The sequence below is a fragment of the Plecotus auritus genome (assembly GCF_963455305.1).
Source record: "Plecotus auritus genome assembly, chromosome: 9".
Lineage (NCBI taxonomy): Eukaryota > Metazoa > Chordata > Mammalia > Chiroptera > Vespertilionidae > Plecotus > Plecotus auritus.
The window spans coordinates 2,153,889-2,168,327 of NC_137783.1; the positions used below are offsets into that span (position 1 = coordinate 2,153,889).

General features: G+C 47.8%; 1 protein-coding gene across 1 annotated transcript in view; it reads left to right on the forward strand.

The window, feature by feature from the left end:
* Window positions 1–507: 507 nt before the first annotated feature.
* Window positions 508–14,439, forward strand: part of ZRANB1 (zinc finger RANBP2-type containing 1) — a 31,573-nt gene continuing 17,641 nt past the window's right edge. Inside the window, 3 exon segments of the mRNA XM_080688039.1 lie at window positions 508–563; window positions 1,837–1,847; window positions 1,850–2,686. Of these exon segments, the coding sequence (XP_080544165.1) occupies window positions 523–563; window positions 1,837–1,847; window positions 1,850–2,686 (889 nt within the window). The 5' untranslated portion in view covers window positions 508–522.

The following is a 14,439-nucleotide window of genomic DNA, read 5'->3' on the forward strand; positions in this document are numbered from 1 at the left end:
GCTTGCGGGCCGGGGAGTATCGGTGCTGAAGATGAAAACCTTCGAAACTAAATATAAGCACATTACAGTTTTGTGCTTGTTTTTTACTTACTGGGTTTGTACCGGCTTTCCCCCGTCAGTGATAACAAGCGTTACAGGCGGGAATTGACTAGCACCTCTAAGTTAATGTTAATGTGCATCCAGTGCTCATCTGTTTAAGGTTTCGTAGAAAAATGTCTTTCCGTTGTCTAATGTGACCAGCCCAACCAGCTACTTTTATTGCTGTGTTCAATTAAAATTCTAAATATAGTAGTTCATTATTAAAAGAAATGAGCAGGATTAAAATAGAGAATTGATTAAAATAAAGCCTTTTCAAAATATTTTGGATACAGTAGCAGGCTTCAAGTGAAACTGAGTTTTGGTCTCCTTTACAGGACTAGAGCTATTCACAGTCAGACAGGCTGAGGAAGTCAGGATCTGAGCCAGCATGAAGACCGAATCTTGTCTGTGGTCTGACTTATAACCCGTACTTTTATTCTAATCATGTGCAAGGTGGAGGTCCTAGCATGGAAACCGAAGTCTTAGTAAGTGGCTTTTACTTTAGCTATTAAATGGTAGCCTTTCGTGTAGAGAGTTTGTGCTCTTACCAGTTCATATGCACAGGGAGTGAGGGCGTGGCGAGCGAGCGGGACAGGGCACTTGTAAAGGGGGAGGTTCAGGAAACACCCCGAGAAAGAGCGCCTGGAAGAGCCCCCCCACTCTCGCTAGGATTTCTTTTACTTTTCTGGTTAAAAGTAGGTGGAGGCGATATTAATGTAGTTGAGAAGGGATTTAAGAAAACGGAGAGGCTGGCTTTAGTGGCCAATGCCTACATTCAAACCCTTAAAAAAAAGTCATGATTGAATTAGTCTTTTAAGTTGCATCATTCGTGAATTAGTTATCATTAAACAATGAAATCTTCATTATAGCGTAGTTTTAGGCCCAATGTAGAATCCTAGGAAACTTATAAATAGTGAATATGTTTTTAATATGAATTGAATTTTTGGTATATTTCAAATACTGAATATTTTGAGTATGAGTGTTCAAAATTATATTGGAGTGTTATGCTTGTAGTTACCTCAGCGACATTCTGTTGATTTGTCTCAAGTATAGGTGACCTGTACTTCTTACTGTGTGTTTCTGACAGAACTAGACTTGAGGGTATGTAGGCTATCCAGCAGCTGTTTCTCTAGCTCAGTGTTACTCCGTAATTGCAAGGATTACTCCTCAACGTCTTTGCTCTTCCTCATGCTTTCTAAGAGCAGTGGATAGCCAGCTCTCTCCCGCTGCTTTCTCCCTTAGCAAGGATAAGAGAATTGACTCGATCTTCTGAGTTCTTTGGTAAATCAAGCATCACGATGCTGTGCCTCGGTAGCATGCTAATCCACGTTCATGATTTGAGAATGGCTGTGTGTTTAAGGTACTTGGTCTGTGTTCCTTTCCCTCCCTCTGAGTCTTTGCACTGCTGGTTCCTTTTCTAACTTGACGGTGATCACTGGCTGAACTGCAACACTGGTCAGTGGCTTCCCTGACTGAGGCCCCCTCCCTCCTGCAGCTTCCTTCTTGGTTCCTGCCTCCCTTGCATTCTGAAATACAATTCCATTAAATCTTGAGAGATCTAAGGTTTTTCTTTGGGAATGTATCTCCAGTGCCTGAAATTAAGGAGAGGAAATGGGATAGTTCGCTATGAGATCTTACAGGCCTCTTTGGGAAAAATGGTATTTTGTAAGTGAAAGCACACTTTTATTTGGGGGGCATCTTTTCAGAGGTGGAAGTATGCCGTCACTGTTTTAGTAACCATGTCCTAATTATTTATAGCTTCCTGCTTGACATACTCACTCCAAGAAGTGCACAATGTCAGAACGTGGAATTAAGTGGGCTTGTGAATATTGTACGTATGAGAACTGGCCATCTGCAATCAAGTGCACTATGTGTCGTGCCCAGAGGCCTAGTGGGACTATTATCACAGAAGATCCATTCAAAAGCGGGTCCAGTGATGTGGGTCGAGATTGGGACCCTTCCAGCACCGAAGGAGGAAGTAGTCCTTTGATATGCCCAGACTCTAGTGCAAGACCGAGGGTTAAGTCTTCGTACAGCATGGAAAATGCAAATAAATGGTCATGCCACATGTGCACGTACCTGAACTGGCCAAGAGCGATCAGGTGCACCCAGTGCTTATCCCAGCGCAGGACCAGGAGTCCCACAGAGTCTCCTCAGTCCTCAGGGTCCGGCTGCAGACCAGCGGCTTTTCCTGTTGACCCGTGCGAGGAATACAATGACAGGAATAAGCCGAACACACGGACCCAGCATTGGACTTGTTCTGTTTGCACGTATGAGAACTGGGCCAAGGCTAAGAAATGTGTCGTGTGCGATCACCCCAGACCCAATAACATTGAAGCGATAGCGTTGGCAGAGACGGAAGAGGCTTCCTCAATAATAAACGAGCAAGACCGAGCGCGGTGGAGGGGCAGCTGCAGCAGCAGTAACAGCCAGAGGAGATCGCCGCCCGCTACGAAGCGAGACTCCGACGTGCAGATGGATTTTCAGAGGATTGAATTGGCCGGTGCTGTGGGCAGCAAGGAGGAGCTTGAAGTGGACTTTAAAAAACTAAAGCAGATTAAAAACAGGATGAAAAAGACCGACTGGCTGTTCCTCAATGCTTGTGTGGGTAAGTCTTTGCATTTTATTGAACGGGCTGGGAAAGATACTGACAGTGCCATGAAAGAGAGAAGCAGGGTCAGCGTTACTTAGCCTTTAGCTCGTGCAGCAGGATCTTGTTAAAACCTGGTCCTCAGGGCCTCCATTTCATTGTGTGTGTGTGTGTCTCCATCAGCAGGGACCAGACGTGTGAGGGAAAGCACAGCGTTCTGCGCATCAGCAGTAAAACACGTGCCTGGGGTGAGAACGGCTGCTCCACGCGCTGGAACGAGCTGGGCCAGGAACCAGCTGCCGCTCCGTGTGGGCAACAGAGCGAGCACCTTGTGATGAGGGCGCTGTGGTCAGAGGTTAAAAATACCACCGAAATGCACGGCTCCGAGAAGCCGCACCAACATAGCACTGACCTTGAAAATAGGGTGTCAGTTCAACGTGACTGTCAGGCAGTAAATACTAACAAACTTGGTGAAACTTGATTTCACAAGGCCAACTGTTCCACAGGTCCGGTCATGATTTGTGTGTTTTGTGGTTTAGTGCTTTTCTAAGGGAGTTCTGAATATTGGTCCCAGTTACCAGCTAAGAGCTGTCAACAGGATAGACATGTTGTAAGTTAATTATTTGTGATATAATTTCACAAAAGCAGTTTACTCTTCCATGCTTTCTTTTTCTTTTTTTAATCCTCATTGAGGATATGTTTATTGATTGATTGAGAGAGAGAGAGAGAGAGAGAGAGAAACAGAAACACTGATGTGAGAGAGGAACATCAATCAGTTGCCTCCCGTATGCACCTTGACCGAGGATTGAACCCACAGCCTAGGTATGTGCTCTGACCAGGAATCGAATCTGCACCCTTTTGGTATATGGGAAGATGCTCAATCACCTGAGCCACATCTTTTCTTTTCTTCTGTTTTGAGAAGGTTAGCTACCTGAATTTGATTTTGATTGTTTGGATGGGGTGCTTTACATTGATATTCAGCTTTAAACATGGCTTATCTGTATATATATTTCCCCCAGTGTTAATTTCTTTCATTGATCCCCCTGAATATAGCCCCAAGAATACAGAAGACATAACTGTATGAAACTTCCTAGTCCTAAGAGGAAATTTCAACCCCCCCCCCCCAAAAAAAAAAAAAAACACACCTGAGTTTTTTGTTTTAGTTTTGCCCTGGCAAAAAGAACGTCTTGCAGATGAGCCCTCTGAACCCCAAGCACAGTAGGCGCTGTGACTTAGTCCACATCACCCTGTGTGAGGACCAGGCAGGGAAGCCCCTGCAGCTTCCCTCTGCGTTGTCCCAGTTCACCCCGGGGCTTTCTTTTCCCTCCCTGAATTGGGGTGATCACTTAGAGAGTGGTTGTCTTTTTTTTTTTTTTTTTTTTAAATAAGGAATTACAAAAGGGCTTTATTAATTTATTTTAAAAAGTTTTTTAATTAGGGTTTAAAAATTTTTTTTAAACATATTTTTATTGATTTCAGAGAGGAAGGGAGAGGGAGAGAGAGACAGAAACATCAATGATGAGAGAGAATCATCGATCGGCTGCCCTCTGCACGCCCCACACCGGAGATCAAGCCCACAACCCAGGCATGTGCCCTTGACCGGAATTGAACCCAGGACCCTTTAGTCCGTAGGTCAACACTTTATCCACTTGAGCCAAACCGGCTAGGGCAAAAGAGTTTTATTTATTATTAATTTTTAAAATTGAGGTCAAATTCACATAGCAAAATTCACCATTTTGAAAGTGAACCATCAGTGGCAGTTGGTGCATTCCGTGTTGTACAGCCACCGCCTTTATCTGGTTCTGAAATGCTTTCATCACCCCAAAGGGAAGCCCTATACCATTCAGCAGTTACTTCATATCCTTCCTGCCGACTGACTGCTTGCTTTTCCTGTGGGTCACCCAGCCCGGCTATTCCTTATAAATGGGCTCTCACACGAGAGGACCCTTCCTATCGAGGCTTGCCTTTCAGTTTACCTGCGTGCCTTCTGGAACACGTTTAAAATCACTTTTGCAAGCAGCAGCGTGCTATGCATACGTGTACTACAAGGTGGTGGTACAGTGCCCGTAAGTTTCCAGATGGAAACGAACTACATCACAATGATTCTTAACCTCTCTGGGGCCATAGAATTCTTTCGGAATCGGGTTCATTGTTTCTTCAGGTTAGTGGATCTCAGCATGAGAACTCCTGCTTTGAAGCAGTTTCTCTCCTTGAAACACAAGTTAGACCAGTAAGTATTACCTTGTCTTTATGGCTATTACTTCTTGTCTTATGACTACTCTGTCTTCTTGCTGCTACCTTTTATTTCTTTACATATCTTTTTTCTTCTTCCTTTTTTAAAAATATATTTTTATTGATTTCAGAGAGGAAGGGAGGGGGAGAGAGAGAGACATCATTGATGAGAGAGAATCACTGATGGGCTGCCCCTGCTCGCCCCCCACTGGGAATGGGCCCCGAAACCCAGGCATGTGCCCCACTGGGAATCGAACCTTGACTTCCTGGCTCATAGGTAGAGGCTCAACCACGGAGCCATGCCATTCTTCTTTTGAACAAACATCCGTGTGCCTCTTCAAGTTCTAAGAGCTGTGAGCTCGTTTTGGAGGTGGAATAAAAACTACTGCCAGCATGACCAGTAGCGCATCTGGTGTTGTATTGACAGATCGGTTTCTTTGTCGTTAAGGTCCTGTTCCCACCCACTCCGGAGTTTCTAGGGGCGCGGGGCCATGGCTCGATGGTACTTGGTTTTGGGTAACGTGGATTCTGTCTTTTCCGTCAGGAAGTAGTTTTGACTGTTCACTGCACAACATGGTTCCGAACTGTTGTACGAAGGATTATGGTCTTGTTTTTATTAGGCATTCACGTCCCGTTCTCTGTAATACGCTAAGAACATTATTCCGTGTTTACATTTTGTTGGGTTCATTAGCAGAAGTTCACATTTACTGCAACTTAATCTTTACTTTTCTGCTGGCCTCATGTGCTCCGGGTTTCATTGGGTATGTTGTGTTACGGCCTGCTGACACGCATTTAAAAGAATCATTTCAGCACGCGCTTCAGCAGCACATGTACTGAAAAAAACCTCCGAAGTATGTACACTGAGTCTAAAATGTATGCTTACTATGAAATTTACACTAAGTAATCGGAAATCGGGAAATAACAGCGCAGCCGCAGGCCAGCTCTGTAGCTGGTGAGGTGGGAAGGGAAGAGGGCGCTGCTGAGGAGGTTCGGTGAAGCAGAGCCGCAGCCGTTCTGGGCGAGGCCGCGCCCGCGACTGGTGGGTGTGATTTTCACGGCGGAAAGAGGCGTACTGTTACTTGAACTTTTGAGTGACGTTGGATGCCAGGTCAGCCGGATAATATGCCTACATGAAGCCGACGGCTAGGTCCCAAGGGAGTCAGTCTGTCACCTGTCACTGTTTCCCAGCATTCCATGGGGAGGCCACGGTATTTGAAATGGGTTTTTGGGTGGCATTTCTGCAGTGCCTGGTCCGTTCGCTTTGCTGTGTTTGCCTGTTTCAAGTCGGTTTGCCACAGCTGTTTGCACAGTCAGCTTTCTGTCTTCAGAGTTTTCTCTGCCCAATGGAATTGCTTTGTGCTAATTACCACGTCTGACTTGCAAGCCTAGTAGCAGATCTGTGTTCCAGTATTTAATTTTTGGAGATCATCTTTTTGGGAATTTAGAGAGGAAGCTAATGAAATGGCTCATTGTTCGGATAGATTTAAGTTACGGTTATTTTTTAGTTTTCTGGAAAGGACTTTACATTGTATTTTTCAATCACGGTTTACATTCAGCATTATTTTGTATTGGTGTCAAGTGTACAGCATCGTGGTTAGACAGTCACATACTTTACACAGTGTCTCCCTGTTGTTTCAGTACGCAGATGGCTAAGTGACGGTATTTTTTAGGTGCTAGATCTACTCCAGGGTGCTGATGGGCCATTTTGTTTGATTATGAACGTGACTGAGTGTTGTCCTGGAAGATAGTCCTCGGTTTAGTGCCCTTTTTCCTTAACACGTTGCTTCACTTAATGAGTAAAGGCAGAGCCTGGGGAAAAGGTCTTGAGTCTTCGACATTTAAAATGTTTAGATTTTTATTTTATTTTTATTTTTTTCAAAATCTATTTTATTGATATTTTACAGAGAGGAAGGGAGAGGGATAGAGAGTTAGAAACATCGATGAGAGAGACACTTCGATCAGCTGCCTCCTGCACAGCTCCCACCGGGGATGTGCCCGCAACCCAGGTACATGCCCTTGACCGGAATCGAACCCGGGACCCTTCAGTCCCCAGGCCGATGCTCTATCCACTGAGCCGAACTGGCCAGGGCATGATTAGATTTTTAAATAACATTTTAAAGAACAAAAATAGTTTGAGTTAAAATATTCTATAAAAAGCTTGTAATAGAATCCAAAATACACACAGACTCCTGCGGCCCGTCGTTGGCACTGCACCCATAAAAGGAAGCCAAGTGCTGGCGCGCTGGCAGCGCCTTGTATGTCCTTGGCTCGCTGTGTGCTGCTCCCAGCCGGGATGTGCGTGTCACTGTGAAAACTCAGGTCCTGTCCTGGCCGGCCGGCTCTGTTGGTGATCACTGTCCTGTACACCAGAAAGGTGGCGGGTTCGATTCCCAGTCAGGCCACATACCCAGGTTTGGGGTTTGGTCCCGGTCGGGGTGCCCGTGGGAAGCAACCTATTGATGTTTCTCTGTCACATCGGTGTTTCTCTCGTTCTCCTTCTTGAAAATCAATTAAAACGTGACCTTGGGTGAGGATTAAAAACAAACAGCACCTCCGGTCTCTTCCCTCCATGGCCACCCTGTCCAGGGCCGTTGATGTGACGGGCAGTAGAATTACTTCAGCCCGTGAAAGGAGTGTTCGCTTCAGGTCTGTGGTTTCTACGCGTTTCCTCTTGTGCTGTTGGCACTCTGGCTATGAAACAGCATTTTACGTCCTGGTTTTTAAGCGAGTTGTGGTAATTCTCAGCAATATAAAGGTTCCATCTGGGGCGTGCACACGCATTTCCCTTCCCGGGGCCAGTTCAGTCTGCCTGTTGGAAGCGCTGGAGACTCCCGAGACGAGGGGCTTTCAGGAGCGGCGTGTCACGCAGACGGACGCAGTGGCTGAACTAGAAGGCGGCAACGTGCTTCTGGCCGCCTGTCCTCTGTCTCAGGCAGGACTCCTGGCTTTAGGAACGACGGACCTGCCAGCGAGTCAGTGTCTCCGGTGCTGAGGAAGGGGGTGTGACCGTGATGCCTGGTCATGTGACACTGACACTTGAATCATTGTTTAGTAAAGGCTGTCGTTTTTAAAAGCACTGCATTACATGAACACTGAATCATGAAATCGGATATATCATTTAAATATCAAATATAGAAAGATGTTTAGACTCCAGAGGGCTTGACTGTTTACCATAAAATAACGTCAATTTTAAACATTTACTGAACTATGCACAGGCCTAAAAATTCAAGCAGTGCATGGATAGAAGAGTTTGTGAAGAAAAGCAGGTGTCTTCTCTCTTCGCCGCCTCCAATCCTGCTGTGCAGAGGCAACCACTCCCCCCGTCAACCTTTATTCCGACACGTTTCAAACCTGTGGGAAAGTGCCACGTCTGATACACGGACGCCGCGTGCCTTTGACCTAGGTTTGCCAGTGTTCCTACTTCGCACTTTTGCTCCCTCCCTTCCCCGGCTCTGTCTCTCCGTGCGAGCTTTTCCTGAGCCTTGGAGAGCTAGCTGCGGATGTCTGGACATTGTGCCTTTAAGTACTTCCGTGTGTATGTCCTGAAAACAAAGACATCGCTCCACAAAGCCATGCACTGTAATTATCCAGAAAATGTAGTGTCCAAGTCCATGTTTACTTCCACCAATGGTCACACGGATGGCTCCCGCTCCAGTGCCACTCAGCCGAGGGCGCTACATGTTGTTTAGTTGTTGGATCGCTTCAGTGTCCGGTAAACAGGCCTCAGGTGGTTTTGTTTTCCTTAGTTCCTCTTTCATGATAGGAACGTTTTCAGAGTCCAGGCCGTTTATTTCACCGAATGATCCTCAGTTAGGATATGGTTACATAAAATCTAAATATTTTATCTTTTTTGGGGGGAGGAAGGAATGCTACATAGGTGATATTTGAACAGCATTTCTAATATCGCTTAATAATACCATTTTATCATTTTTTCTTTTCTTTACATTTGTTTTAATTTTGGTAAAGTATAGGTAACAAAATTTTCCATGTTGGCCATTTTTAAGTGTATGGTGCAGTGGCATGAAATATATTCACACTAGCCCTAACCGGTTTGGCTCAGTGGATAGAGCTTCATTCGGCCTGTGGACTGAAGGGTCCCGGGTTCGATTCCGGTCAAGGGCATGTACCTTGGTTGCGGGCACATCCTCAGTAGGGGGTGTGCAGGAGGCGGCTGATGGATGTTTCTCTCTCATCGATGTTTCTAACTCTCTATCCCTCTTCTGTCCTCTCTGTAAAAAATCAATAAAATATATTTTAAAAAATATATTCACACTAGAGGCCTGATGCACGAAATTTATGCAAGAGTAGGCCTTCCTTCCCCCAGCTGCCCACACCGCTTCCCTCCGCCCCCGGCAGGCACCCGGGACCTGGACTTCCCTCTGCCCCCCCCTCGCCCCCCCTTCGCCCGGAATGACATCCGGTCTAATTAGCATATTACCCTTTTATTATTATAGATTGTTGTGCACCTGTAACCACCATCCATCTCCAGATCCCTCTTGCAAAACGGAAGCTATCCATTAACACTCACTCCCATCCCCCCATGCCCTGGGAACCACCATTCTCCTTTCTGTCTCTGAGAAACTAACTATTCTAGGAACCTCATACAAGTGGACTCGAACAGTATTTGTCCTTTGGTGACGAGTTTATTCCATTGAGTGTGATGCTCAACCTTCATCCATGTTGTAGTATGTGTCAGAATTCCCCTTTTAAGACGGAATAACATTCTATTTTTAGGGAGGGGAGATTACACCATCATTTTGGGGATATTTACTATTTTAAGCTGGTTATTTTAAGAAACAGAAGACCCAGAAAGAACCTTTACCTCTCTGTAGCTGCCCCGAATAATTTAGCCAGAGGGACCTCCAGGGGGAGCTGTCATTGTGTATAAACGATAGAATAACATGGATGGAAGTCTTCAGGGTCCCACTGTCAAAGATGGCCCAGCAGACATTGCTTTACCAGACATTTGCTTTTCCACCTCCATGTAAATTGCCTTCCTCCCCTTTGCAGTCCCAGACCTAACCCCACGCTGTCCTCCGCTCAAGATGGCTTTAGTGCCTGCTTAGTCCTCGGCTCCCTGTTCTTCCGGAGCGCCCGCAGGCACACACACGATTTCATTTGGTTGTTTTCTCCTGTGAATCGGTCACATGTCACTTTGGTATTAGACCAACCAGAACTAAGGGAAACAGGAGAATTTCCCCTCCCCCACATATGTATGTAGCACATTTTGCTCATCCACTTAGGGGGATGTATCTGAGGGAGCTGAAGAGGTGGGATCGACAAAACGGAGAAGATTGATAGTAAAGCCCTTACCCAGGTTTTTGGTTTGGACGCTTGGGCTGGAGAGCAGTATCATTTTCCCAAACACAGGAGGTGGGCAAGTGCCCGTTAGACGTGTTGTCTAGGGGGCTGTTGGATGTATGGGCCTGACACTTCCGAGGGAACCCCAGCACACAGCTCATTTGGGCACCGAGGCCGTGAACTACTGGCGCTGTGGGACCCAGCCTCAGTGGGACCCGGCCTCAGTGGGACCCGGCCTCAGTGGCGGATTATGGCGGTCTTCTCGTATTGGGCTGACACCGGGGACCCCCTCTGGACGGACTAAAAGGCTTTTCAACGTTTCTTCCCGTTTGATTCTGTTTTAGTTCTGAGTATTTTGGCTAAAAGAAAGATGTAGGGATTTAATATGAACAAGGTGAAGTTCTCTCTCATGAGAGGTTTTCCTTTTATTTCCCCCTCCCCCCACACCCACCTGCTTTTGAATGTTCATTTACCCTCTAGTTTTCTCACCAGGAAAAGGGAGCGGGCTAGGCCAGTGGTCGGCAAACTCATTAGTCAACAGAGCGGCAAACCGCGGCTCGCGAGCCGCATGTGGCTCTAATTTGGTTTCAAATTCAGCCAGGATAACTTGGCAGCATAGCAGGAGAAATTTTTTAAAAATTTTTTTAAATTGATTTCAGAGGGCAAGGGAGAGGGAGAGCGATAGAAACATAATGATGAGAGAAACCATTGACCGGCTGCCTCCTGCTGCCCGCCCCCCCGGGAATGTGCCCTTGATGGATTCAAACCCGGGCCTTGGGTTTGCAGGCTGACGCTCTGTCTGAGCCGGACCAGCTGGGGCAGGGCAGCAGGAGGGATTTTACGGGAAGCCCAGGAGCTGTGGGATTGGACGTCAGTGGGGAGTGAGTGAGGTTTTGCTGCACACGGTTTTGTGTCAGGAGCCCTAGGGCTTTGAGAGCCATCGGGTCCCCTCGGCTGACTCTTGGCGATATTTTAAGGGAGCTTTGTAATTTGAACTCACATCATCGTTTTTAACCCATGAGCACTTGTTCTCATCTCTGACCACCTTCCGAAAGGAGCTCTGTGACATGTTCCTGTGGCTCCGCCCACGGCGCGCTCAGCGCCGCTCCAGCGTGCGAGCATCTGCGTTCTTAGGCAGGCTCCCAGCCTTCCGGCCCCCAGCATTCCGGCTCCCAGCATTCAGGCTCCCAGCATTCCGGCTCCCAGCATTCCGGCTCCCAGCCTTCCGGCTCCCAGCCTTCAGGCTCCCAGCATTCCGGCTCCCAGCATTCCGGCTCCCAGCCTTCAGGCTCCCAGCCTTCAGGCTCCCAGCCTTCAGGCTCCCAGCATTCCGGCTCCCAGCATTCCGGCTCCCAGCCTTCCGGCTCCCAGCCTTCAGGCTCCCAGCATTCCGGCTCCCAGCATTCCGGCTCCCAGCCTTCAGGCTCCCAGCCTTCAGGCTCCCAGCCTTCAGGCTCCCAGCATTCCGGCTCCCAGCCTTCAGGCTCCCAGCCTTCCGGCTCCCAGCCTTCCGGCCCCCAGCCTTCCGGCTCCCAGCATTCAGGCTCCCAGCCTTCCGGCCCCCAGCCTTCCGGCTCCCAGCATTCAGGCTCCCAGCCTTCGGGCTCCCAGCATTCCGGCTCCCAGCATTCCGGCTCCCAGCCTTCAGGCTCCCAGCCTTCAGGCTCCCAGCATTCAGGCTCCCAGCATTCCGGCTCCCAGCCTTCAGGCTCCCAGCCTTCCGGCTCCCAGCCTTCCGGCCCCCAGCCTTCCGGCTCCCAGCATTCAGGCTCCCAGCCTTCGGGCTCCCAGCATTCAGGCTCCCAGCCTTCGGGCTCCCAGCCTTCCGGCTCCCAGCATTCAGGCTCCCAGCCTTCAGGCTCCCAGCATTCAGGCTCCCAGCATTCAGGCTCCCAGCATTCAGGCATAGTTCCCTGGGGTTTGGGGCATTTATATTTCCAAGCAGTTGGGGGTTAACAGTCTGATCAAAGGTAAGGAGGAGGTAAGATCTCCAGAGGATAGACTGTGTTTGGCATAGTTTGTCATGTTTAATAATAGAACATTTAAAAACCTCATTAGAGCCTCTTTTGACTTCCTGTCATTGACTTATATGTCTAAAGAGGATGTTTTTTTTCATAATGGGTGAGTTTATGGAATGAGTTGAGTAGACACTTACCTTAATATAGTATAGATTAGTTTAAATTAAGGATTTATTTCCAATTGTGATGTTCATCTCTTGACCTTCTGAAAGGGTTATGGTTTTATAGCACTCTTCTGGGAATAGACATGGTAGATTTTAACTTGTTGCCATTGGTTAGTGTATGAAAAATACATCTACAGGTGGGTGGTTTTGTCTGCTCAAACTATTTTGGGATTGCCACGGAGCTTGCACCTACCTGAAGATACACCTGAAAACATGACTCCGTTTATTACAGAGCAGCTCAGTTTAAGCCAGTTTGGCTGATTGGATAGGGCAGTGGTTGGCAAACTCCTTAGTCAATAGAGCGGCGAGCCACTGTTTGCCGACCACTGGGATAGGGCATTGGCCTGTGGACTGAAGTGTCCCGAGTTATGTTCTGGTCGAGGGCATGGACCTCGGTTGCAGGCTGGCTCCTGGCCCTGGTTGGGTGCGTGTAGGAGGCAACCCATCCATGTGTCTCTCTCACATTGATGTGTGTCTCTCTCTCTCTCTCTCTCTCTCTCTCTCTCTCTCTCCCTCCCTCCCTCCCTCCCTCCCTCCCTCTCCCTACCACTCTCTAAAAATCAATGGAAAGATATCCTCAGATGAGGATTAATAAAAAAAAAAAAAAAAAGGAAGAGATTGCTGTGACTAAACCAAGTTTCTGCTCGAACTATAGCCACCTAGGTAGGAGTGTAAAGAACAGGCATGCAGGGTGGTCTGGTTTCCTGTGAAAACGCCAGCCCAGCCCGGGGAGTTAACTGCTGGAGGAAGAGGTACCCAGGCACCAGCCAGCCGCAGCCGAGCTTTCTGCTGCCCACGGTGAAGGGCGTTCTGAACATTCCCACTGAAAACCCACTTTTCTCTTTAAGGGCTCCTGACAGTGTGCAAGCTGACTCCAAGTGCACCCTGACCCCCCAGCATAAGCACGCTGTGCCCTCACAGCTACCATAGAACTCCAGGGTAGTGGTGGGCTGGCCCGTGTGGGCTCAGGTAAGTCCTGGCTTTTTTTAAACCGTTTGGCATTCTTTTCAAAGTTAGTTACCATTATGATTTTGTCATAAAAGAAAATAAGGCAAAACTTTGAAAACTGTGCCATACATGGGGGAACAATAAGTCTGTTTTCTAAACATCCACAAGCCAGCTCCATCTCCCGACCAGGAGTTCCGTAGTAGCTATGAGGCCCCTGTGAGCTATGCCTGTGGCTCCAGACGCAGGGAGCCGAAGCAGGCGTACATGAATAAAGCGCGATACAGGGTGAACCATTGCACACTCACAGCTGTTAATCTACTGCCCGCTCTGTGTATTAGAGTCTGGCCCAGCTTACACAACAATAATATGCATGTTTGTTTCCTTTAACAAGTTCATAGTTTACCAGAGGCCCGATGCACAAACTCGTGCAAGAACAGGCCTTCCTTCCCCGGGCTGCTGGCCCCGGCTTCCCTCTGGCACCCGGGACCCAGGTTTCCCTCACAGCCCTGACTTCATCCAGAAGGTCGTCTGGAAGGACGTCCTGTCTAATTAGCATATTACACTTTTATTATTATAGATGATCTATAATATAATAGCTTTCATCTACTCTCTGGTCTTCATGCTTTTAAAGTCTACTAACACCTTTCTTTACCTGTAACTGCACCACTGCTCAGCCAGTCATGTATTCATTCCATCCGTTTTGAATTAAAGCCCTAAAAGCGAATCCTCTCGGAGTGGCTTAGCTGTCCTTTATTGCCTTCTGAGCGTGAACGAGGGAGGGACGGGCCGTGTGAAAGCATTTGTGAGAGAAGGGCGCTCAGTTCCTCCTGGAGGCCGGTGAGATGTCCGTGGCCAGAGCCTCTGGCCTCCTCTGCTGCAGCGACCCCGCTCCCCGCTCTCCGACGCTGAGGTCTGCCCCTGACCATCATTGGCTCCTTCGCTTCCTACCACCTCTTCCACCTTCCTGCTCCCTTTATCCCTAAGTGAAGAAGTGGTCGCCGTGCAGTGTTATATGAGGAACTCAGAGGCATTTTCTACGTTATTTTGCACATACTCTGTTTTACCCCCAAGTGGAGCACATGTGGTAGCTATGACTTTAAATTACCCA